Source organism: Debaryomyces fabryi (assembly GCF_001447935.2).
Source record: "Debaryomyces fabryi strain CBS 789 chromosome Unknown contig00207, whole genome shotgun sequence".
NCBI lineage: Eukaryota > Fungi > Ascomycota > Pichiomycetes > Serinales > Debaryomycetaceae > Debaryomyces > Debaryomyces fabryi.
Window position 1 is genome coordinate 468 of NW_015385633.1, and position 14,175 is coordinate 14,642.

A 14,175-nucleotide genomic window follows, 5' to 3' on the forward strand; every position below is an offset into this window, starting at 1 on the left:
AAGTTTAAGTTACCGGTGAGATATGTATTTGATTATTTCAATAAATATTGCTACGCAGATTCTTATGTGAATGGAATCAGTAAAATAACCAGTTAGTTTTATTGTACGACGTCCGCTATTTCAGTTGAATCGATGATTTTGGATAATTGCAAAATGCGGCTGTACGCTTTACGCGGTGTAGCAATTTTCTTTTAGTAAATTCTCTAGACCACAGAAAGTAAGCCAAATTCCTCTTCAACTGTTTGAACTGTCTTCAGGTAAAATTTGTTCTTAAGGTTCGTTTATAGCGCTAATTGTTGTGCTTAGTATACTGCTGATGCGTTGGACATAATCATTGTGAATATTTGTCCTAATAGTATGGCACTGCCTTATCAAGACGATATTGTTAATATTCCAAAGTCGTCATTTACAGCATTTAGGTTGACATATCAAAGTCCAAAACATTTATCAGATACATCGAAATGTATACTATTGGGAAGTGTTCCCAATTTATATCTACTGGATAATAAACTAGGATTTTTCACTGGGGCGGCAAATCATGCAAAAAACAAAGTCAAGAAAAGATTCAAGATTGCAGTTGGAACGGTGAATAAGAGCATAAGAAGTAGCTCAGGGTACAGGGTAAATAATAACCAGGGAGAGGGACCGGATGGAGGATTCAATTTGTTCTTTAGGAATGACAAGAGAGAAAATATTAATGAGATAATCAATGAGATTGCTCGTGAACATGAATTAGAGACAGAGGAAATGAGAAATTCAAACTACAAGCCTGATGATGATATGGATATTCCAAGTGGAAACTTTGATACCTCTGGTGGGTCATCAGAGTCTTCCTTGGATTATTATGATCCTGCTAATGAGGTTTCTTCTCCTGTAAAATCGTTTTTTTACCCAGCGAAGTTTGATATGAAATCTCAAGATGGAAATGGTCATTTTAGTGGATTTAATACTCAGAATCTAGAAATGGACGATATCATGGATTTACAGGTATTAGAAAATTCTGATGCCAGACGAGAATCAATTATTCTGGCCGAAGAATCGACAATTGTATTTAATACTCCTGTAGACGAAGAAATCTCTAAATTGGGGGTTACATTTGACCCTAGTATTACAACAAGAGCTACTTCTCGCAGGAAAAAAGTTGAGATTGCAATTCCAGCGCCATATGAAATGAATCCGGAGGATTTGCTCAAAGCAGAAAAAGAGAATCATAGATTTCGAAAAAAGTTCAAGCATTTTGCAAAAGGATCTAGAAAAGTGGCAAAATCAAAAGGAAATGACTTGCGGCTGAAAATATACAGCAATATATGGAAGAGTTATGAAGTTGGAGAGATTATGAGAATGGACAAAATGTTAGTGTTGATAAAGCACGCTTATCATGTTAATAATGTGACCGGATTTGGAGAGAATGAGCCTTGCGATTCTAGGGTTTATGAAAGATGGAAGGAATATATCGTTGTATTGAGGAAAGCAGAGAATATGGAAGCACCCTTGATTGTTCAATTGTATGATATCAGTGCTACAACCAGCGATACTAAGACTAAACCTGAATTTAGCTTCAAGCTAAATTTTCGTGTGAAAAGCCGATTTTATAGTGGTGTTGACAAAAGTATAAGTTTATGTGTTCCAAAAGAGAATGGTGCAATGATATATATAATGAAACCGAGCAACCAATTTACTTCTTTTAGATGGCTACATTTTGTTTCTCAATTTATACGTCATAATTTCGATAGGTCATTTTACGTTTCAATTCCAGGTTTAAAATTATCCTTGATGCTCAGGGTTCCAGAATCAGAAATAATTAAACTGGTTCAACGAGATAATATTCTTGAGGTTCGAAGGTTGCAAAAAGGGTATAAAATCGAATATAGTAACTTGATACAGTATTTAAAGGAAGCAGTTCTCAAGGAACTCGAGAAAAAGAAACATATGCCCGAAGTTGCAGACTGGTTATTAAAAAACTTTGATCCTTGGTTCTGTTTCAAACAATATGATAGGTTGGAATGGATTGTTAATAATAGTGGTATTTTCTTTATTCAAAATCAACTTTTATCTAGGTCATTTCAATTGGAATTTAGAAACAAAGCACATCATGAGAGATATACGAGGACAGAGCAAGGGAAATTGATGACAGAACCTGTCCCTATAGAAGGATTTTTATCAAGACTCACGAATAATTATGGGTCTGAAAGATCGATGTGGAAGACATTCCATAAAATTTCATACTTTTACAGCGCTGACGATATACTTTTTTTCACAAAGTTTTTCAGAGGTATGCCCCCTTCTCCGAATAATGCATTATTGAAAGATAATACTGAAGGAATACTAGACAAATTGCCACCAGTATATGAACATAATCCATTTCCAATAGATAGTAATGAGCACATTTCCTGGTTGAATAAGGATGACTTCGAACTTCACGACCAAAATGCTATACAAGAGTTAGAAAGAAGGGCTCAGCAAATAATTAAAGCGGAAGCTTTAATTGATATCTGCTTGATTGTAGATGTTAGAGCTATTCCAGTTCAGCGTAGTCGAAAAGCTCAAAATTTATTATTATGTCTCCTTTGGTACTCAGCTCCTGATTTGGTTCATGATAACTCAATAGTAGATTCTTTATTTGAAATTGAAATGCAGAATGGTAGTATTATCAAACTCCAAGCACCATCCAGACTTGTAAGAGACGAATGGGTGACTAGATTGGTAGAGCTACGTGATTATTGGGTAAGTAGAAGGCTTAACGATCTAAATAGCCTAATTTGTACTCGACTTCAAAATGAAAGGGATTTAAAAATTAATGAGTATGTTGATTCGAATATCATCCAAGAAAATGATATAATGGGACCGCGTAATTCGCATGCTGATCCAAACATGTATAACATTAATTGTATTGCTATGACTAATTGCGTGCTTATGAGTGGCTATTTATACCAGAAACTCAAGAAACATTCAAATTTCAACCAATACTACATTGTACTCTGTCCAGGCTTTTTGGTGCTATTTACGTTGTACAAAAGGTCTAAAAGGACTGGATCGTGGAAACAGACTCCATATTTTCAACATTACTTGACAATTCCTATATCTGATTGCTATGTTTATTCAGGTCAAACTACTGCATTAGATTTACTAACTGATGAACAAGAATTTCACGCGGGGAACCCTGGGCATCATTCCCTACCAAGAATATATTCAGATGGATGGAAGTCTTCAGAAGAGGAGCCTGTGAGGTGTTTTACGTTATGGTTTGGGAAGAAAAGAGGATTTGTGGGGAAAGATAGAGCTGCTGCAAAGTACAACAATACGAAAGAAGATGAATCAAGGGTGTCATGCGAAAAAAATCCTGGTTTAATCAGGATGATCAAGAAATTAGGAGTTACTGGTAAAAGTATTGTATTTATGGCCAGGTCGAGACAAGAAAGGGAAGTTTGGGTTCAAAGGATCGCTACAGAAATCGATCGTTTTGCAAAAAATGAATAAATTAATTAATGCAACCTTATTTATTAAAACAAATCACGAATATAGACTAATTTTACATTACATACCTTAGTATATGCATCTAGTAGTTCTGATTATTAACGAGCGCGAGAGTGATATCTGCGAACAAAGCATTCCATCCGTTTTCGCAACCATCGGCCGGTTGTTTCTCGTTTTGCTTTAGAATATCATCGATCAATTCTTGATCAGAATCGTCATCGTCACTATCAGTTTCTTGATTTTTGTTGCTATGATAAGAAGGATTATCATGAATCATTGAAATAACTGAATTCTTTGAAGGATGCTCTAAATTTAGCGCATTTGTAATCTTTTCGAGGTCAGAATCGCTATCAGAGTCACTATCGGCATAGGATATGTTTACTTTAGAAGGCGATGGAAATGAAAGCTTTGAAATAATGGGAGTTTCATTATTGATATCAATCACATCAATTGTAGAATTACTTTTCTTAACGGAAGAAACTGTATTCGAACTATTTCGGCGGGCACAAGGTTTGGGGAAAAGTACCTCATCAATAGAACAGGCCTCTTTCCTATATTTAGGCAAGATAATGGTTGATGTAAGCACATCAGAAGGGAAGCAAAAACAAAAATCAGATACAGCAACAACCCATTTTTCGATAATTGAATCAACTTCGGAATTTAACAAGATTTCTTTAATGCATGAACTCGAATCAGCGGTCCTTAATCTCAATACTGACTCATTATGTGTGCTAACTGATAATTTTTCGGGATCCAAGGGAAACAATATAGGATATGGACCATCGATTGTCCATATGGCTAAATAGTTCGTAAAAAGATAGCAAATCTTTTGTTCAAACAATTTTAGACTTGAAGTGCTTACTAGAAGTTGATCGACTAAGCGTAAAGGACCCAATTTCAAAAGAGTCGATAAACTGAATTGAGGACAATTGTCGATTAAATATTGAATAAACTGGTCCTTTAATGCCTCAGTAGATACTCCTTTGTAATTGGTAATTTTAATAGTCTCAGTGTTCATAGTAGAAATGCTAGAATTGGGTGAAGGAGACCTTGTGTTGATAGAAGATTCCCGTATAAGTGATACCCTAGGCCTTGGCTTTAAAGGACGGGTTGGAATGACTGGATCCGAAATGAACGAACCAAAAACTGGCCGTAATTGTTTGGTCAACTTTGGCGTTATAAGGGGACTAATGGTAGGAGACGAATCGTATTGAAGTTTTTTTCGATTTTTATTAGATTCTAAAGTTGAACCCAATGCTGCAAGGTTACTATTCTTCGTCTTTGAATCGTGGTCCTGTTGCGCAATCAATGCATTGACAATTATTTCGTCCACATAGCTCTCATCCATAGGTAACATAGGTGTTATCGCTCCACTTGTCAAACACTCCTTGCCTGTACATTTTGGGAAAATTTGTTGGATTAAAGTCGAATGATCGCTGTTGGAGTTGAGCGAAGACGTTTCTGCCAAACGTTCGATCTCATAGTTTATGGTGATTTGAAAGCATTCACTGTGCACGAAGTCACCACACTTTAAATCAACTATTTTTTCATCCAGGAGCTTAGTTTGAAGAAAATCGTCGCATATGAGACACCGAGTACCCAGGCCCGGTCGGTTTGTAGTCGTTTGGTGCGACTGGGTGAAGATAAACGGCTTGACTTGGGGCCCTTTTGGCCCCTGTTTCGGACTAACCATCTCATGCAATGCCAACGACGCATTACAGAAAAATGGATTAGCAGACCCTGTGAATAAGCTGTCTAATTCATGCGATGGGTCTCCTATGTCTCCCATGTTGGGTGACCCGCTATTCGGAGTCCTTGTCTTATGAAGAAGCCCCAAAAATGCCATTCCCGACTTCCTAGGCGTCCCCTGTTCACTTGCACATCGACTGCTATCCGCAGAATAGCTGATATATCCTCCTCCCAAATACCCTCCTCCCGCGTAACCTCCCATCCTACTACCCTTGGCCCGAGGAGACCCCGTCTCCGTTGTACTGGTAGTGCTCGGACTTATCCTCCCCATCATCGCACTGTCTCCATCCAGACTACCACCTCCTCGACCACTACTTCCTTTCAATAGCTTTTTTCGCCAACTAACCCTGGCTTTGCGATTCTCCGGTGTGCTTGGTTGCGACATCGGACTTAATTAATGTTCAGCTGCGAATTATCACCACTACCGGTGTTTGAAATATGTATCTATCAAGTTAACACCAAATATATCTCAGGGCCATCCGAATGTGGGCTATCACTGCTTTTTATTTCCACATCAAGCGCAGATTCGCCGTGCTGGTCGTAATCCCCTTTATTGTATGATCATCACTATCTAATTTATATGCTAGTGAACAATCTGAAACAAGCTTTGTGGGAATCTGCGGCTTCCTGCCTCTTTAGGAACATTCATATAAATCAATGCACCACAACCATGCACCAAAATATCGTGGATATTGTTTGGGTTTCATCCCATCGGATGCACTTTTGCCGGAGTTATACCCCCGACAAATGGCTCGGTTTTGACACGACGGGTCCCGTTCTCTCCCACTAAGCGGATTTCTACAATCCGTTAAGCAAGATGAGCCCGATATAAGAAGAGAAAGAAGTAACATACCGGGATATTATCACGTTAAAGTATAATTGGAAGGAGATAATATGATCAGCCGTAGCATTACACACCAATTGACTAGGGGAGCTGGTGTCATGGGCAGAAGAACCATGGCCAGTGCATCCAGCGACTTAGTTAGCATCAAATTACCAGAATCATCATTTGAAGGTTACAACTTGGACGTTCCGGAATTAAGCTTCGAAACTGAAAAGGAAACGTTATTGCAGATGTACAAGGACATGATTATTATCAGAAGAATGGAAATGGCTTCGGATGCTTTGTACAAGGCCAAGAAGATCAGAGGGTTCTGTCACTTGTCTATCGGGCAAGAAGCGATTGCTGTTGGTATTGAGGGTGCTATTAACAAGCAGGATTCTGTGATTACATCGTACAGATGTCACGGTTTCACATACATGAGAGGAGCATCTGTCAAGGAAGTTTTGGGAGAATTGATGGGTAAGAGATCGGGTGTTTCTTACGGTAAGGGTGGTTCGATGCACATGTATGCACAAGGATTCTACGGTGGTAACGGTATTGTGGGTGCTCAAGTTCCATTAGGAGCTGGTTTAGCTTTTGCCCACAAGTACAGAGGTGAAAGTAACGTCACCTTTAACCTTTACGGTGATGGTGCTTCCAACCAAGGTCAAGTTTTCGAATCGTACAACATGGCCAAGTTATGGGACTTACCATGTGTTTTTGCTTGTGAAAACAACAAGTACGGTATGGGTACTTCTGCTTCAAGATCATCCGCTATGACTGAATACTACAAGAGAGGTCAATACATTCCTGGTTTAAAGGTCAACGGTATGGATATTTTGGCTTGTTACCAAGCTTCCAAGTTTGCTAAGGACTGGTGTACCTCGGGTAACGGTCCATTAGTCTTGGAATACGAAACCTATAGATACGGTGGTCACTCCATGTCTGACCCTGGTACCACTTATAGAACTAGAGAAGAAGTCCAACACATGAGATCTAGAAACGATCCAATTTCTGGATTAAAGGCTACTTTATTAGAATTAAACATTGCTACCGAAGAAGAAATTAAGTCTTACGACAAGGCTGCTAGAAAATACGTCGACGAACAAGTTGCTGAAGCCGAAGCTGATGCTCCACCTGAAGCTAAGATGGACATCTTATTCGAAGATGTCTACGTTCCTGGTTCTGAAATCAAGGAATTAAGAGGTAGAATATCTGATGACACCTGGAACTTTGAAAAGGGTACCTTCTCCAACAAAGTCTACTAATCTTTTGATCCTAACTAAAAGAGATGCCATTCTATAGATTATGACCATCATCCATTGTTTATTAGCTTTTTTTAATAAAACAAAATTTAATATGAAATATAGTATCACGTAGAATTACTTATAATACCTTAAGTACTTACTCTACCATGGTTGCGTTCTTTCTATCAACTGTTGTTTTGTAGAAGTCTTTTGATAGCATCATGGAAACTGAATGTTACACAAAACTAATTTTGCAAAATAGTAATGAGTTTACATTGAAATATATCTTATATTGTATAGTAGATAAAATAGACTTCATACGATAGAGATGCCAGAGCCCAATTCAGAGTTTAATAAGCAGTACAAGTATGAAGAAATGTCGAATATGGTGTTGCGAGATGATCGTAATCGCCGAAGAGATGACAAGGATGATTCCAATCCAGTTTCATTAGCGGGCCATATATCTGCTAAAGATATGGGTACGAGAGTTTCCCAAACCAATTCGTCCGATAAACCAGTGATAAAGGAAAGCAACGTAGCCAAACAATCAAATTCTAATAGGTATTCATATACAGGGACTTTGGAGAATATTTCATATCATCCTACAAATGAAGAGACCGCTCATATATTTGATTTAATAATGGTGGAAATCCACAATTTCTTGCCTGATTCTAGTCATGATGTTATAATATCGGCTGCAGATTCAGTATTAGAAATATTGAAACAAGAAGATACTTCTCCTGCTGAAAAGCGGAAAGAAATTACAGACTTATTGGATACAAAAATCAATGACTTTGAATTTAATGGATTAATTAATTTAGCGAAGAGAGTTACTGATTACGACGTACAAATGATAGAAGATATGGATGATGAAGATAATAATCAAGGAATTGCGGTTATATTCGATAATAGTGATGAGGAAGAGAATGATGGAATAGAACATAGCGTGGGGGATGAGGTTGAAGATGAACCTCAACGAGAAACCAGCGAAGAAGCCGAAAATGGCCTCAATGATGAGGCAGTAATAAAATCCAATGATAAAACTTCAAGCAAGGAAGCCGTTGTAGTTCCATTACATGAGATTGATCAATTTTATCTTCAAAGAAAGATCTCATCCAACTTGACAGATTCCGATCCTTCTATTATACAACAAGTCACTAACAAGTTCATGCAATTTTTATCATCTTATGAATTATCAACAAGAGAATTAGAAAATGAACTAATGGAATTAATGAACTACGAACACTTCGATCTCATAAAATTTTCTATAGAAAACCGTTGGAGATTAGTATTTAAGATAAAATTACTAGAAAATGAAAGCGAGGAATCTAAGCAGAAGATATTCGAGGACATGGCAGAGCTAAAACTTGATTCTTTGATTTTGGAGTTTGAAAATCAAAACGAAGACACAATACCAGGTAAGAAGAGAAAACTATCTCACGACGATGGCGGTGAGTCTAATAAAAAAACTAAGAAAAGCATAATAAAACCTAAAAGAGAACCTAAGATTGTCGATTTAGACTCAATGAGTTTCGATCAAGGATCACATTTAATGACTAATACAAAAATTAAACTTCCCCAAGGTTCGTATCAACAAAACAAGAAACTATACGACGTGATTAGCATTCCACCTCCTTCACCACCTCCATCATTAGAAGAAAGTAACGAAAAACTTGTATCCATTTCTGATTTACCCGAGTGGACTAGATGTGTTTTCCCTTCATCTGAAACTTCTTCCTTAAATCGTATACAATCCAAAATATTTCCTCTGGCTTTTAATACAGACGAGAATTTGTTGATTTGTGCTCCAACAGGGGCTGGTAAGACTAACGTTGCGATGCTCACTATTTTAAGAGCTATTCATAATTACAGAGATCCTGAAACTGGACAATTGGATCTTCGAAACTTCAAAATTGTTTATATTGCCCCATTAAAGGCCTTGGTGCAAGAGCAAATGAGAGAGTTTCAAAGACGTTTGACTGCAAACTTTGGAATAATTGTTAATGAGTTGACTGGTGATTCAAGTTTATCTAAGCAACAAATAAGCGAAACTCAAGTATTAGTTACTACCCCAGAAAAGTGGGATGTTATTACTAGAAAAAGCTCTGACTTGTCTTACACGAACTTGACAAGATTAATTATTATTGATGAAATTCATTTGTTACATGACGAAAGAGGACCTGTTTTGGAAAGTATAATTAGTAGAACATTACGACAGGTTGAATACACTAACGATCCTGTGAGATTGGTTGGCCTTTCAGCTACATTGCCTAATTATGAAGATGTAGCAAATCTTTTAAGAGTTGACTTTAAAATGGGACTTTTTTATTTTGACTCTTCATATAGACCATGTCCATTAGAACAGCAGTTCATTGGGATAAAAGAAAAGAAGGCAATTAAGAAATTAAATGCAATGAATGAAGCTTGTTACGATAAATTGCTAGACTGTGCTAATAATAAACACCAAATGATTATATTTGTTCATTCAAGAAAAGATACATATAAAACTGCAAAATGGTTACATGAAAAGTTAGTTCAAGAAGATAAATTAGATATGATTTTAAAACAGGATTCTGGTTCTCGGGAAATCTTGAAACTGGAGGCGGAAGAAATGGATAATAGAAGTTTGAAGGAAATCGTGCCCGCCGGTTTTGGTATACATCATGCCGGTTTGAACAAGCGTGAGAGAAGTGTTGTTGAAGACTTGTTTGCACAGGGCCACTTGCAGGTCTTAGTATCTACGGCTACATTGGCATGGGGTGTCAATTTACCAGCACATACGGTTGTTATTAAAGGCACAGAAACATATAGTCCTGAAAGAGGTACATGGGTTCAATTATCTCCTCAAGATATATTGCAAATGCTTGGTAGAGCTGGTAGACCCAGGTATGATAAAAGTGGTGAAGGTGTAATTATTACTTCCCAAGATGAAATTCAGTACTATCTTGCTATATTGAATCAACAGCTTCCTATCGAGTCTCAGCTTATGAGTAAATTAGCTGATAATCTTAATGCAGAAATTGTACTAGGAACAATAAAGTCTAGAGAGGATGCTGTAAACTGGTTAGGTTATACATACTTGTATATCAGAATGCTTCGTTCTCCTGCATTATATCACGTTGGTGCCGACTACAAAGATGACGAAAGTCTTTATTGGAAAAGAGTTGATTTGGTTCACTCTGCTTTAACAATCTTGCATGAGAATAGATTACTTATATATAATCTGGAAAATGGAGACATAAAATCTACAGAATTGGGGAAGATATCATCTCATTATTATATTAATTATGAGACTATTAATATGTACAATAATCAGTTGAAGCCATGGCTGACAGAGATAGATATTTTGAAGATTTTTTCGATGTCTGGCGAATTTAAATTCATTCCTGTTAGACAAGAAGAAAAAATAGAGGTGGCTAAATTATTGGAAAAGTGTCCGTTTCCAATTAGAGAAAATCCAAATGATCCTTTGGCTAAGGTTAATGTTCTACTTCAAGCATACATCTCCAGATTAACACTAGATGGCTTTGCGTTGATGGCTGATATGATATATATCACACAATCTGGTGGAAGGCTTTTGAGAGCTATTCACGAAATAACCTTACGAAAAAATTGGTCGACATTGTCGAAGGTTACCCTAAACTTATGTAAGATGGTAGAGAAAAGAATGTGGTTAACAAATTCTCCATTTAGACAATTTGGATCGCTAGTACCAAGAGAAATTGTAAAGGCTAGTGAAAACTCACACTTACCATGGGTCAGTTATTTTAACCTTAATGCCTCTGAGCTTGCAGAAGCTATCAATTTCAAAGGCAATAGCCAGAAAGCTTATGAGTTGTTACGTCAATTTCCAAAGGTCACGCTCAGCACATATGCACAACCTATAACAGCTAGTTTGCTTAGGGTCCAGCTTGAAATTATTCCTGATTGGAAGTGGAATCCAAGTATCCATGGGAATTTTGAACTGTTCTGGCTATTGGTCGAAGATTGTAATGGTGAAAATATCCTATTTTCAGACAACTTGCGTATTTATAGAAACTATGCTGAGAAAGAACATTTAGTTGAATTCACAATACCAATCCTTGATCCCGTCGAGCCGGTTTATTTCATTACTCTTATAAGTGAAAGATGGTTGCATTCTGAATGGAGAGTTCCATTGGTGATTACCGACATGAAAATGCCAAAGAAATTCCCTCCATTTACCGATTTATTAGATTTACAAAGTATCCCAACTTCTTCATTGAAGATACCCAAATTTATTGAAACATTTGAATTTAACTATTTCAATAAATTTCAATCACAGGTTTTCCAAACTTTATTCAACTCGAATGAAAATGTTTTTATTGGTATGTCGAAAGGTTCCGGAAAAACTGTATGCGCTGAATTAGCCATTTTGAATCACTGGAAGCAAAATAAGGGTAGGATTGTTTACGTCAATCCTACACAGGAAGTTGTCGATATGCAGCTAAAATCTTGGAGGAAAAGATATTCCAAAATAACGGAACCCAGCAAAATAATAAATAAATTAACCGGCGATCTCGCTACAGATATTAGTTTATTATCATCAAGCCATTTGGTTCTAGCGACTCCTGATCAATTTGAATTTGTATCAAGACGTTGGAGACAAAGAAAATCTGTTCAAGCAATTGAATTACTTATATGCGACGATGCTCACATGGTTGGTAATGGTTCGAGAGGTATTGCCTATGAAATTCTTGTTGCACGTATGAGGCTCATTTCTACTCAGGTAGATAATAGTTTAAGAATAATAGCTATGTCGAACTCTTTGTCAAATGGTAGAGATTTTGGAGAATGGATTGGATGCAATAAGCAAAACGTGTTTAATTTTGATCCTTCGAATAGGTTTAACAAAATCAAAGAAATTAGACTTCAGGCCTCTAACTTCAATGATCACGAATCTTTCATGCAGTCGTTAATTAGACCTTCGTATCAATTCTTGAAAGATAATACTAATCAAGGTAAAGCGATTGTATTTGTGTCAGCGAGAAAGCAGTGTATCGAGATGGCTTTTAAATATATTCAACACTCAAATAACGACAATTGGCTGTTGTTAAGAACAGATTTAGAAGTAATTGAACCTTACTTGAAAAGAATAACCGATAGGAATTTAATAGAGTGTCTTTCCCATGGTATTGGGGTTTACTATAATAATATGAATCAGATGGATAAATTAATCATTGAAAAGCTATTTAGTAACAATATTTTAAGTGTATTAATTGCATCAAAAGATACATCTTATTATTGTCCTTCAGCAAATAATATTGTTGTCCTTGGTACACAAGAATTCGAAGGAAAGGAACATCGTCTCATTGATTACTCAATCAACAATATATTAGAAATGGTGGGATGCTGCAAAGATGATACTAATGAAGCCAAAGCATTAATATTCACTAATTCGGCAAAATTGACGTATTACAACAAGTTTTTGAATGAAGCTTTACCAATTGAGAGTTTTTTGAACGTTTCTTTACATGATGCCTTTATTACAGAGATTAGTACGAGAACTTTTAAAACAAGACAGGATTGTATTGATTGGTTGACGTTTACTTACTTTTATAGAAGGATTTTAGCAAACCCTAGCTTTTACGATGTTAAGGACACATCTCATTTCGGTGTTTCAGAGTTTTTGTCAGAGTTGGTTGAAAGCACATTGAAGGAATTAGAAGAAGCTAAGATAATTGAAATTGAAGAATCTGAAGACAGCGAAGAATCCGAAGAAGAAGAAGAAGAAGAAATTGTTCCATTAAATGGAGCAATGATCTCCGCTTATTACAATGTTTCGTTTAACACGATAAAAGAATTCAATAGATTAGGAAACAAAACAAAATTGAAGGGTATTCTTGAGATTATCACTTCAGCCTCAGAATTTGATGTATTACCAATAAGGCAAAACGAAGAGGCAATATTGAGTAAACTCCATAACAAGGTGCCAGTTAAAGCCTCAGATGTTGACTACGAGTCGCCATATTTCAAAGCATTCTTACTCTTGCAAGCACATTTTTCAAGAATTCCGTTGCCGCTAGATTTAGCCAATGACCAAAAGTTTGTATTAGAAAATATCCTAAAGATATTATATGCGTGTATCGATACCTTGTCCAGTGAAGGATACTTGAATGCTATTCATGCTATGGACTTATCTCAAATGATCGTGCAGGCTGTTTGGAATAGAGATAGTCCTTTAAAACAAGTTCCCCATTTTGACCAAGCAATTTTGAATAGGTGCAAAAAAGGTGAGGTTGAGACTGTCTATGATATTATGTCTTTAGAAGACGATGAAAGAAATGATATATTAAGATTGGAAGATGAAAAGTTGAATAAGGTGGCGGAGTTTGTTAACAAATACCCTAATATTGATATCAGCTACGAATTAGATTTATCTGAAACAATTAAATCTAACGAACCTAAAGAAATTATTATAAAATTGGAAAGAGATGAAGATATGGACGACTTAAATGTTGTTGCTCCCTTTTATCCATTCCCTAAGAAAGAGTCATGGTGGATTATTATCGGTGATGCAAGCTCTAGGCAATTGTATGCTATCAAAAAAGCAACTATTGATAAAGAGTCTCAACACTTGAAGATGGAATTTACTATTCCAAATGCTGGTCATCATAACTTATCGATTTGGTGCATGTGTGATTCGTATATTGACGCTGACAAAGAAACGTCTCTTGAAATAGATGTTGAAGAGGGCAAGGAAGACGATGACGAAGCTGAAGATGAATAAGAGTAATTGATGTAGTATTTAAACTGTATATTAGTATAAATTGTAATATAATTGATCAACATAATTCTTGATAATTTTCAGTGCGTGGTAAAAAAAAATTAGTCACCATGATGTAAGTTAAAGAAATATAGATT

The 14,175-nt window shown here is 36.4% G+C and overlaps 4 protein-coding genes across 4 annotated transcripts; 3 read left to right on the forward strand and 1 right to left on the reverse strand.

The window, feature by feature from the left end:
* Positions 1–357: 357 nt before the first annotated feature.
* Positions 358–3,477, forward strand: AC631_05424 (uncharacterized protein; the record flags this gene model as incomplete). The annotated part of the gene is made up of 1 exon (XM_015614253.1): positions 358–3,477. The coding sequence occupies one exon, from the start codon at positions 358–360 to the stop codon at positions 3,475–3,477; it is 3,120 nt and encodes a 1,039-aa protein (XP_015464916.1).
* Positions 3,478–3,556: 79 nt separating this feature from the next.
* CST5 (Cst5p) lies at positions 3,557–5,425 on the reverse strand (the record flags this gene model as incomplete). Its single annotated transcript, XM_015614254.1, has 1 exon — positions 3,557–5,425. One exon carries the CDS (start codon positions 5,423–5,425, stop codon positions 3,557–3,559), a length of 1,869 nt encoding a protein of 622 aa, XP_015464917.1.
* Positions 5,426–6,117: 692 nt separating this feature from the next.
* PDA1 (pyruvate dehydrogenase (acetyl-transferring) subunit E1 alpha) lies at positions 6,118–7,314 on the forward strand (the record flags this gene model as incomplete). The annotated part of the gene is made up of 1 exon (XM_015614255.1): positions 6,118–7,314. The coding sequence occupies one exon, from the start codon at positions 6,118–6,120 to the stop codon at positions 7,312–7,314; it is 1,197 nt and encodes a 398-aa protein (XP_015464918.1).
* A 307-nt stretch (positions 7,315–7,621) lies between these two features.
* Positions 7,622–14,041, forward strand: AC631_05427 (ATP-dependent RNA helicase; the record flags this gene model as incomplete). The annotated part of the gene is made up of 1 exon (XM_015614256.1): positions 7,622–14,041. The coding sequence occupies one exon, from the start codon at positions 7,622–7,624 to the stop codon at positions 14,039–14,041; it is 6,420 nt and encodes a 2,139-aa protein (XP_015464919.1).
* Positions 14,042–14,175: the final 134 nt, after the last annotated feature.